The sequence below is a fragment of the Vombatus ursinus genome, unplaced genomic scaffold, assembly GCF_900497805.2.
Source record: "Vombatus ursinus unplaced genomic scaffold, bare-nosed wombat genome assembly UNPS02010284.1, whole genome shotgun sequence".
Classification (NCBI taxonomy): domain Eukaryota; kingdom Metazoa; phylum Chordata; class Mammalia; order Diprotodontia; family Vombatidae; genus Vombatus; species Vombatus ursinus.
The window spans coordinates 3,641,874-3,654,079 of record NW_020950062.1 but is presented as its reverse complement, the minus strand read 5'-3'; the positions used below and the strand labels follow the sequence as shown (position 1 = coordinate 3,654,079).

Here is a 12,206-nt window from a genome sequence, read left to right as displayed (position 1 = left end):
TGTGTGTGTGTGTGTGTGTGTGTGTGTGTGTGTGTGTGTGTGTGTGTAGGCGCAGCGCGTCCGGGGAGGTATTAAACCCTTACCTTCCAACAGCACCTCTTTGCCCGCTCGCTTGAGCGCCTGAACTGCCTCGTCGTGGGTGGCGTCCCTCAGGTCAGCTCCATTCACAGACAGGATCGCATCCCCCACGTACAGGGCCTGGGTCTGATCGGCCGCCAGCCCCTTGAAAATCTTGCTGATGAGGATGGGCATCTTGTTCTCCTTGCCCCCCTTGATACTGATGCCCAGCCCCCCGAGCTCCTGTTTCAGCACCTTCACGCCCCGCTTCTGGTTGGCAATGGACTCGGGCACTTGGTCTGGCAGGTCAGTGAAGGCAGTGCGGACTCCCACTTGGGGGCTGCCCTCGCCCGGCGGCACAGAGGTGTCCAGGGACTGGTTCCCGCTCCCAGCCCCGCCACCGCCCCCGGGAACTGCGGGGCCGTGTCCACCGGCCCCGCCGCCACCGCTCCGGCAGAAGGACCCATTGGTGGTTCCGCCGCTCGCGATGCCGTTGTAAGCCCCGGTGCCCTCCTCGCTGCTCAGGACCAGGGCGTCCTCGTTCAAGTTCACCAGAACTTTGTACCAGCGGTCCCGCACCAAAACTTCCAGCAGCCCGCTCCGCTGCCCCCGGCCGCCGCCTCCCCCAGCCGGCGCTGCCGAAGCTGCTGCTGCTGCTACCGCCATCTTTCCAGCATTCTTAAAATACCATGTGATTGCAAAAGGAAAAAAAAAAGTGGGGAAGGGTGGGTGTGCTGGAGGGAAGGGGTGGGGGCAGGCCAAGGGGTCCTGAGGGACCTAGAAGACAGAGAACCGGGAGCGAGGCAGCGCCCGCCGCTGCCGCCGCAGGACTTCACTCCCGGAGTTCAGAGACACACTCCGCACGCACGAGTTGGCAAGCGCCAGCTAATCGCTTCGGCTGGTTCCCCCCTCGCCTGATCCGGGGCGGGGTGGAGCAACCTAAAAGAAGAAGGAGGTGGGGGTGGGGGGAGAGAAGCACCCTATCGCCAATGCAAAACCCCAAACCGAGGGGAGCTGTTGAACTGCAAAGAGCTGAGGAGGGTGTCTCTGGAAAGGGCACTCGGAGAAGGGCAGGGAAGGGACCTGGCACCGGCAGCTCACCTGTTCCAGCCGCCGCAGCGCAGACAGACAAACGCTGCACCACCCCACTGGCCTCCCTCCTTCCCCAACTGAGCGTAGCAGAGACCTGAGCCGAGGACTACCCCCCCCCCCCCCAATCTGTGCCCAGAGCCCCCTCGCTGCCTTGGCTTCCTCTTCACAGGTTTTCTACTCTCAACTCTCATCTTCTCAGCTGCTTTTCTCTCCAGTTTGTCTTCTTGGGCCACATCTGCTACCCTCTTTCTTGGCCTAAGCCTGCCACCCTCTTCAAATTTTCCCCGTTCCTAAATAAACCTAGGGTCATCTCCTACTATCTTGCCCCAACCTAATCCTTCTTTTCTCTGCTGAGCTCCGGTTGGTCTCCCTTTCGTTTTACGAATTTTGTTTGGAAGTCAAGGACAAGGGGATTCCGGGGCTAAGTGAAAAGATAACTTACACCCTCAGGAAAAGAAAAAAAAAAAAAGGAGAAGAGGATGCCCTGAGTATCCAGACTTTACAGTCAACCTTCGGAAGTCCTCGTAGTAGCCCTATTCCTCAAGGCTCTCCTTGTTCAGAGGACTTGCCTCCTGCCAGGTCAAAGGAATGGAATTGGTTTTAGTCCAATGTCTGCTATCACGAATTACTGTGCTCAGGGCTTCCTAGGAGAGGTTACCTCCCTGACTTCAATCCCATTTTGTTCTATTATTTTGTATGCTATTATTCCATCCTTTCTCCCTGATCCCATTCCAAACTTTACTTCCTTCCTATTTCTTCCCCAAATAGGGCATATCAGGCTCCAGTGTATGGAAGATTTGTTTTTTGAAGTTGGTTGGAAGTGGGAACAACATATTTTCTCATAGAGGAAAATGCTATAAAACGCTGTTACATTCCCAGGCCAGGCCACAAAAGCACTTTGCAAACCTTAAAAGTGATTGGACATTCAGTGAAATACTCTTACTGTTTGTTATTATTTTTATTAAAGACGCAGAAATGTTGTGGTGGAAACAGTGCTCACCTATGTATCCGTTTTTGTTGTTGAGTCATTTCAGTCATATAGGGGACCTAGATTTTAATTTTCCATTTTCAGTCCTACCACTGACACCAAATGACCATGGGTAGGGCAACTTCTCTTAGTTTCTTCATTTGTGAAATAGGGGTAATCATAACGGTAATAAATAACTCTCAAGGTTGCTGTGAAAATCAAATGAAGTAAAATTTGTAAAATACTTAGCACAGTGTCTAGCACCTAGTAGGCCATTAATATGTGTTCTCTTCCCTTTCCTAGAGCAGTGGCTCTCAAAGTGTCATCTGTGGGGGACCCCCCCCCCCCAAGTATCCTTGAGATCCTTTCAGGAGGTTCATGAGGTCAAAATTATTTTCATAATGATAATGATGCATTATTTGCCTAATAAAATGCTCTTCCCTCTTTCCAACTACTTATCTGTGTAAGGCCAGATTGTCTTCAGCAATACCAATATCACAACAGATTGAACGCAGAGCAAGGTAGTGAATCCAGCCATCTTCTATGGAGCCAGACATTAAAGAGATCTGTACAAATCTGTAAAACAATGCCATTTTCATCAATATTTTTTGTTTTGAAAAAGTTATTTTTCATAAAATATTATCTGTTTCACATTGTTTTCTATTTTTTCATTCTTTTGAATTTGTTAACATGTAATAGATTATCATTTTAAATGAGTTAATACATATTTGTAAAATTTATGTTTTAATTTCAGATAGGGTAGATATCAATAGATATTCACATTAATGCAAATTCTTTAGGGTCCTCAATCATTTTTCAAAGTATAAAGGGGTTTTGAGACCAAAAAATTTGAGAACTGTTGCTCTACAGCATTAAAAGGTGAAGCACCTTACCCAGTGTCCCATAGCCAGTGTGTCAGGTGCAGGAGTTGAACCCTGGTATTGTTTGCTAGAAGGCCTGCCACCCTGCTTCTCTAACATAGTTGGTTTTTTTTCCTTTCTTTTTAAAATTAATTTATTTATTTTTAGCTTTCAACATTTACTTCCGCAAAATTTTGAGCTCCAAATTTTCTCCCCATATCTTACCCCCCCAAGTGGCATGCATTCTGAGTACCCCAATCTGCCATCCCTTCTATCACTGCCTCCACCCCCTTCTCTTATCCCCTTCCCCTTCATTTTCCCATAGGGCAGGATAGATTTCTATACCCTATTTCCTGTATATTTAATTTCCCAGTTGCATGTGAAAACAATTTTTTTTAACTTTTGTTTTTAAAATTTTGGGTTCCAAATTTTCTCCCTTCCTCCCTCCCCACCCACTCTCACTGAGAAGACAAACAACTCGATGCAGGTTATACATGCAAAACACTTCCATAGTAGTCATGTTGTGAAAAACTAAGTATATTTCCCTTCATCCTATCCCGCCCCTCATTTGTTCTATTCTCTCTTTTGACCCTGTCCTTCCTCAGAAGTCTTTGCTTCTGATTACCTCCTCCCCTAATCTGCCCTCCCCTCTATCATCCTCGTGCTCTCTTGTCCCCTTCCCCCCCATTTTTTGTAGGGTAAGATAGATTTTCATATCCAATTGAGTGTGTATGTTAAGCCAAATCCAGTGAGAATAAGATTCACTCATTCCCTCTCACCTTCCCCAGTTTCCCCTGCACTATCTGTTTTATGTGACATAATTTACCCCATTCTACCTCTCCATTTATCCTTCTCCCAGTATAATCCTCTCTCACCCCTTAATTTTATTCTCCATATATCACTCCTTCATCTTCAACTCACCCTGTGCCCTCTCTCTATCTATCTATGTATGTATCTATCTATACATATACATACACATAATTTTTTCCCTCCAACTACTCTAATATTGACAAAGGACTCATGAGTTACAAATATCATCTTTCCATGCAGAATATAAATAGTTCAACTTTAATGTCTCTTATGATTTCTCTTTCCTGTTTACCTCTTCATGTTTCTCTTGAGTCTTGTATCTGAAAGACAAATTTTCTATTCAGCTCTGGTCTTTTCATCAAGAATGCTTGAAAGTCCTGTATTTCACTGAATATCCAATTTTTTCCCCTGAAGGATTTAAAAAAAAAAGTTTTGCTGGGTAGGTGATTCTTGGTCCTAATCTTATCTCCTTTGACCTTTGGAGTATTATATTCCAAGCCCTCTGGTCCCTCAATGTAGAAGCTGCTAAATCTTGTGTTATCCTGATTGTGTTTCCACGATACTTGAATTGTTTCTTTCTGGCTGCTTACAATATTTTCTCCTTGACCTGGGAACTCTGGAATTTGGCTACAATTTTCCTAGGAGTTTTCTTTTGGGAATCTCTTTCAGGAGGTGATCAATGGATTCTTTCAATTTCTATTTTGCCCTCTGGTTCTAAAATATCAGGGCAGTTTTCCTGGATAACAATGAAGGGAGGAATAGGAAAAAGAAGGGCATTTTCTGTTCTTTAATGGGCACCAGGCTAGTCCTAGGCAAACATTTGAAATTGGTGAAGATTACCTTTGGCATTCTCCTCACTCCTGATGCCTCTCCTCACTTCTAATGCTTGTCTTCATACTGTTCCCAACTCCCCATTGCAATAGCCTACCATTGCCCAATCTACCCTTCCCCTCAAAATTCTCCATGTTTTCAAATGACTGACCTCTTTTTTTTCCAGTCATAACTCCCATCCTCTCAGTGCAACAGATTTCTCTAAGTTGGATGGCTTTTTTGGGAGGTGGTGGTGATTTGGACTGGAGATTTCATCAGTGTAGGAAATTCCTTCTACCCATAAAGATCCTCAACTTAGTTGTAACTTAAAATCTTAGAAAATTGCCAGAGGCACTCAGAAGTTGAGACTTGTTGATCAAGGTCAGAGGATGCTAGAACATAGATTTCTAGGTGAAAGAGATCTTTACAATTCATAGAGACTAGCCCCTTTATTTAACAAAAGAATCCAGAGAATCACATAGGTAATAAATGTAGTGGATGAGCTGAGGTTGGAAGTCAGGTCCTCTGACTCCAAATGCAGCCCTCTTTTTTATGTTACGGGCAAAATTTGATCCCCAGGGGCTAAACTTGAAATCTCCTCCACAATATCTTTCATGACCCATCTCTTCCCTTCCCCCATTGGTATTCTACCTCATAGGGGAAATCTCATTTTTTTAGTTCTGATCTGTGATTTCATCCGTGTAGGAAGCTCCCTGGTAAGGAAACTTTTTCTTCCAGTGGAAATCTGTAAGTATTTGACGACTTGACTTTTTGTTTTAGAACTTTGCCTTCGACACTGATACGTTAAGTGATTTCCCTTGGGTTGCACAGCTAGTATGCATCAAAGGCAGGAACTGGACTAGTCACTACACTAGGCTATCTCTCACCTGTTGAAATTACTTTCTATTATCTTGTGGGCAATGTGGCCTAATAGATAAAAAGCCAGCCTTGGAGCCAGAAAGACCAGGATTTATTGCTCTGAGGCATGGGAATCATGCAAAGTATCTTTTTCATTTGATCATATTGGCTGTATGATCCTGGAAAATCATTTACCCTCTCACTTCCCCCTCCCTCACCTTTCTAATGCTGTATGTTAAGGAGAAGGTGCTAACCTGCTTTGCTAGAAGGAGCTTCCTCATCTTTAAGTTTCTTATAGTAAATTAGGAGGATGTCTACCCCAAGCATGTGAAGACTTCCCCCCAGCAGAATGGGCAGATGAGAGCAATTTGGCCCAGTTGAAGCAGAAGCTATGGAATACTTAGAGCTTGGTCAGACATCAAAGATGCCAAGGTCATCCACTGCATTCTGGGCCATTTTAGTTTTTGTCTTGCCACTGGACTTCGATGACTCTGGAAGAGAAAGTGAGGCTGATGACTGTGAAACTGCCTCCCTTAAATCCAATTCACACACATACACAAGTTAAGACATCATCCAGTGATGTCATTGGTCCTCTTTGAAAATGAAGGATGAACAAGAACATAGTAATAAAATAACAAATCCAGTCCCTATCCCTATTATTTTATAGAATGAAATTACTTTGTATTATTTTGTACATATTTTGCATTTCCTTAATTATTTGCATGTTCTATTATTTTGTTGCAAGTAGACACTAATTTTTTTGTCTTTGTATCTTCAAAACCCTCAATGACACAGCAGATAGAGCATGGGACCTGAAGGCAGGAAGACTCCAGACATTTACTAGCTTTGCAAACATGGGGCAAGTCACTTAATCTCCCTATCTCTCAGGTTTTTCATCTGTAAAATGAGGATAATAATAGCACCCAACCCACAGGGTAGTTGTGAGAATAAAATGAGTTAACATATGTAAAGTTCTTTGCAAACTTTAACATGTTATATAAATGTTATTATTATAATAGCATATAATATATATGCTAATAATAATATAATAGCATAATACATTGCATACAGTGACTATTTAACAAAATTCCAAAGCTAACCCTAGATGTTAAGAGATACTAATCTGGTTGAATTAACTATTACTAATCTTGAGGTAACAGCTTCTCTCTTTGCATTTAAAAAATGAGAATTCTATCTCTTTGCATTTAAGAACAAGAATTCTTCTTAAACAAAATGAATCTCCCATTAATGGGCTTTCCATCGATATAAAAAGCAAAGTGAAAACAATTCAGGCAATTTGAGAGAGGATATTTCTGGAGGCACCAAATAGGCAGGCTGGTCCAGCCTGGTCAGCCTCCTCAGAAGACTATTCCTGCTTCTCACAGTTTCTTTCCTCACTCCACTTCTGAAGCACAGAATCTTTAGAAGTATATGTTTTTTCACATGGCACTAGGGGTTCTAGCTCTGGTAACTGTTTGTAGGTATGGGTTGTTTGGGAACCAGGAACTGCCTGTACTTTCATCTGTCCCTTCTCATAGACTCATAGTGGAAAGCGTTCTTAGAGTTCATCTAGTTAACTCTCCCAAATCCCTCCCATTTTTCAGATGAGAAAACTAAAGTCCATAGAGGTTCTGTGACTCCCCCAAGGTCACCTATCTAGTCAGTGATTTTGAACTAGAACCCAAGTCTCCTGACTCCCAAACAGGCTTCTTCTATTTCATCCCAACCTGCATATGTGAACTGTGCCTTTTCCCCATATGTGCTGCTGAGTTCTATATTTTTGTTGGTGTATTACAGTGAGATCAGGGTGTACTCTGCCTCCTACTGGGTCTGTCCCCAGTTCCACATCCACATCATTCTGCATCCTTATCCCCATTTACAGCATCTCATGCTCATTAAGGCAACATGACACCCTTGTTATGACCTTATAGCAATGACCTTCTCCTAGAAGGTCAATACCAGATTCCAGTTTTTCTCATGAACCTCAGATAATTGATATGTTTGATGGGAACTTAGGGGAGATGGTGTGTCAGCTTCAGGACCCAAATTCCTCTGGTTTCATCTCGATAAACACATTTTTAATAGTATCTGCTACATTCAAGGCACTTTGTCAGGAGCTTAAGATATTGAAAAATAGACAAACAAAATGAAATGGTCCCTGCCTTCAATTTTAATGAGGAGGAGTATACATTTTGCTCTCAAATGGGCCTTTGCTCTCATCGATTTGGGAATGCCCTCCATCCATCCCTTCCAAACTTGTACAGCCTTTGTTCCTGTTTTCTTGAAAGTTTGCCACAGGGGGTCTACTCAGTGTGCTGTATACCTTCCTTCTGTGACCAGCCCATCTTCTCTTCTTTTCTTACACATCCTCGTCGACATCATTTACTCTTGTTCTTCTTTGGAGTTTCTTATGGGTTATAAATTACAGTCTGCTCTCATGCAAAATGTTCCTCTCCATTTCCCTCTCTGTGTACTCTTCATCTTTAGTTCTTCAGAGGCATTCCAGGTCCTGCTGCCATGCAGCAATTTCAGCCAAATTTTTATATTGAGAAGGTGGGCTTTTGCTTTCATAGGAAGATTGAGATTGGTGAACAGGCTTTGCAATTTTTCAAAAACAATCCAGACTGCTCTCCTCCTGTTTTTCAATCCTGGGTCTACCTCACTGTCCATCTATACTACTTATTCCAGGTATGCACACTCTCAGGACAAGTCCTATTGTGTATCTGTTCCGTTGCATGTTGAAATCTGGACGATAGTCTTTCTTTACCAATTTGATCTTTCCAGGGTGGATATACAGATCAAATGAATCTGTGAAGCCAGTCAGTAAACATATATTAAGTACCTTGGTTGGATGGTTGTTGTACTTCATGCTCAAAGGGGATCAAAATGACAACACTGTATCAGGGTCAAGGTTCAATGTGTCTGATCAGACCAATAAGATCTTGGAAGGCTGTACCACAGGTCAGGCACATATAGTCCACATAACATTTGGAGTGTCACATTTTTTTTGAGCTACTTCAGTTCTGCTTTGCTCATAGAGCACAGCACCCTCTTTGATGTGGGCACACCATGTTAGACTGTCCTGTCTCCCACGTCTCAGAATCGATTTCAAAGTTCTACTACTTGTGCTGTTCATTACACTAAGCAATGAGAATTAAAAAAAAAAAAAGCAAAGACAATCTCTGACCTTGGAGAGCTCACAGTCCAATGGGAGAGATAACATGCAAACAACTATATACAAACAAGATGTGTACAAGATAAATGGGAAATAATCAACAGAGAGAAGACAGTAGAATTAAGCAAGGATTAGGAAAGACTTCCTGAAGAAGGTGAGATTTTATCTTGGATGTAAAAACAAAAAAAACCAGGGAAGCCAGGATGGGATGCAAAGAGGAAGAGGCAGAGTATTCTAGGCATGGAGGACAGAGAGAAAAAATGCCAGGAATCAAGAAATGGAATGTCTTGCACAAGGAATAGTAAGGAGGTTAATGTTACTGGAATGAAGAGTACACAGGAACAGGGGAAGTGGCTGGTGGTAAGAAGACTGAAAAGGTAGAGAGTGTGGCTAGGTTATGAAGGGCTTTGAAAGCCAAACAGAGGATTTTATATCCAATCCTGGAAGTGAGAGGGAGCTACATCAGTCCTTTGAATGATTACAGATCTCTTCCAGGCTCTACAATATCTTGGGACTTAATGCAAGTGACACAATGTCATTTGCAAACAGGAGCATTTGAAAGGCATCATCATCCACAGGGAATCCCTCTTCAACCTGGACTCTGTGCTGGATCTCAATGTACAATGTGTACATAGATAAGTAAATATATGAGGTGTACAAGGTAGTAATTTTGTAGCTGTGCTGGAGAGACCTAACAAATAAAGAAGGAAAACTTCCAGGCATAGAGGACAGCCTATCATAAGGAGTGGGAGATGGAATTCCAAGTTGAGACTGGCAATTAGGCAAGTCTGGCTGAAACATAGAAGGTGAGAAAAAAATAATATGAAATAAGTCTGAAAGAGTAGGATAGAATCAGATCATGAAGAACTTCAAACATCAAAATAGAGGGAATTTAGAGGTCATCTAGCCAATTTCCCTAATTTAACAGATAATGAAATTTCAGCCAAGAGAGTTGGAATGACTTGCTCAAAATCTAGAGGTACAAGGGAAGTCAGAGGTCATCTAATCAAACCCAGAGATGGTAAAACAGGCCCAAAGAGGTTAAATAGCTTAAGATCAGCTAGTTAATAATCAGCTGAGGCTGGATTTGAACTGAGAGCCTTTGACCAGAACTAATGCTCTTTTCATTGTACCATGCTTTAATTTCACAGACATCAAGTAGCAGAGTTATCATTGATAAGTACAGTATTTGGCACACATGCCTAGCTGGATGAATTTGTCTTGACATGCTCCATCTCCTCTTGCTTTATTTTTTCCTTCCCTTTCTCCTAATTTTACATAGCGGACCTCACCAAAAAATATCTCTGGCAATCATATCCCAACCTGTTCTAACAAATAAATTGGTTATCTAAGGCACCTAAGTGGCTGACATTGATTTGTTTTGGAAGTAGAGATAGCAGATTAAGGTGATGATGGTGAAGGTTGCAGGTTCTTGTGAGGGCACTAATACAGTACTGTTGTACCTCCCCAGAGGGTATTTGCCCTTTAGGCCCTAATTCTTGTTGTGAAATGGAAGGTTTTTCCCCCATAGCAAGAAAGGGTATCCTTCCAGCATCCCTAAAATCATTCCACATAAAATTGGAATCAACTTCATTCCTGATTCAAAGGTCTCAGGTTCTGTTAACATTCTTTTCTACTCTTTTCTTTAATCATTTCCTGAAGTACAAAGAAAAATTGCCTTTCTTCCTCTGTGGCCAAAGCAGAATTCAGAGGACATATTTTGTGCTGTTGACTGCAGCCTGACTGCTGATCTGACCTTTCACTACTTCTCTTAGTGATTTTTTTTTCCTGTTACTGTTCTCAGGTTGTCAAAGAACTGCACTGTTTCCTAGACACTGCCTTACCTTCTTTGGATTTCAGTGTTTATGAAAATGAATGCAATAATTAAATGCCATCGTCCCAAAATTATGATGCTTTAGTGAAGAGGGGTCTAACATAGTTTCCTGAAGTAGCCTGAGTTTAGCCAGAACCAGATTAAGATGTAGTCCCTATCTGATTTGAATGTGCTGATATGTTAATAAGAAAAAGAAATGTATAAACATGTAAAGTTTTCTAAGGCAATTTGCAGCCTGTAGGATCCTTTTGTATGGATTGGTGGCCTCCATTTCCACTTCAGTTTGCCATCACTACTCCAATAAACCTAGGATTCCTTTGTGTGGTTCTGTTGATGCATGTAGGAACCCTCTATGTTCCACCAATCAGAGGCTAACACCACTCACTTGATCTACCCTTGGGGAATCCCTCCCTCTAGTTTTACACTTTCTCATTCAAAGAATCTTATCCATATACCAAGCTCCCAGCTCTCTTCCTTGTGCCTTCCAATCTCCCAAACCACCAAATACAAAGCTTCGGATGAATTTAGTTAGGGATTCTACTTAGAAAGGAAAGAAAGAGTGTATAGAAGCTAGACATCTGTCTGGTGGTAGTTTAGAGGGTGGTAGGACTTTCAGCTCAGCATTACTGATTATTTGGACCCTGGAAAGAAAGAACCAGAAAAGTGGATTCCCAAAGATAAAGTAAAAAACATAGAATCATAGAATACAGGCCATATAATCCAACTCCCTGTTTTTACAAATGAGGAAGTGAGGTCCAGGGAAGTTAGATGACTTACCTAGTCATACCCTTTCTAAGTGTCAGAGTTGGAATTCAAACTTGTGCCCTTTTCAGGCCCAGAGGTCTCCTCTTATCAAAGCCTGCAAGGTGAAAATGATCTTTTTTCATTATCCTTAGAGTGAATTTAAGTCAATGTGTTATCTCTTCCAGGGGGATGTGCATTTGGGCCACTGGAGAAAAAGGTGTTTGTTCCCTTTAGATTGGGATGGCTTTGGTGGGTTGGACTCTTATAGGATGTCACTCAAGGCCTTTGGTTCTACCCAACTTGTGTTTGCTTTAGCCCACTGGATGAATGCCATACTATCAGTCAATCTCTTAAGAGATAGAGACCACTCTGGTTCTCATGCTCCCCTCCACAGAACTTATGTTATAACCAATAATGACACAAAGCATGAAGTAATATGTACAGTTATCCCTTACCTCTCACTTTCAAGGCCCTGACAGACCAAGAAAAGCAGCCAATGGAAAGGGCATCAGATTTAGAGTGAAAAGACCTAAGTTTGAACCATGCCTTGACAATTTACTGTCTAGTATCATAGAATCATAAGATTTAATGCTAAAGAGACCTTGGATATCATCTAGTTTGAGTCTCTCTCTTTACTCCCAACCCTCCCCTCAGTGGATAAAGCACTGGACTTGGAGTCATGATGACCTAGATTCAAATCCTGCCTCAGACTATATGACCATGGGCAAATCACTTAATCTCTGTGAGTCTTAGCTTCCTTATCTGTAAAATGGGGGCAATAATATTTCCTACCTCACAAGGTTTTGTGAGGATCAAATGAGATAACACATGTAAAGCAATTTGCAAACCTTAAAGTGCTATATAAATGCTGGTTGTTATTACTACTACTACTACTACTACTACTATTCCTACTGCTACTACTGCTACTGCTACTACTGCTGCTGTGCTACTACTACTACTACTACTGCTACTACTACTACTACTACTGCTGCTGCTACT

The 12,206-nt window shown here is 42.2% G+C and overlaps 1 protein-coding gene across 1 annotated transcript in view; it reads right to left on the bottom strand.

Moving 5' to 3' along the window:
* The window catches only part of SNTB1 (syntrophin beta 1), a 303,484-nt gene extending 302,683 nt beyond the window's left edge, over positions 1 to 801 (bottom strand). Inside the window, exon 1 of the mRNA XM_027854065.1 lies at positions 84 to 801. Within this exon, the coding sequence (XP_027709866.1) occupies positions 84 to 723 (640 nt within the window). The 5' untranslated portion in view covers positions 724 to 801. The remainder of the gene's footprint in view (positions 1 to 83) is intronic.
* Positions 802 to 12,206: the final 11,405 nt, after the last annotated feature.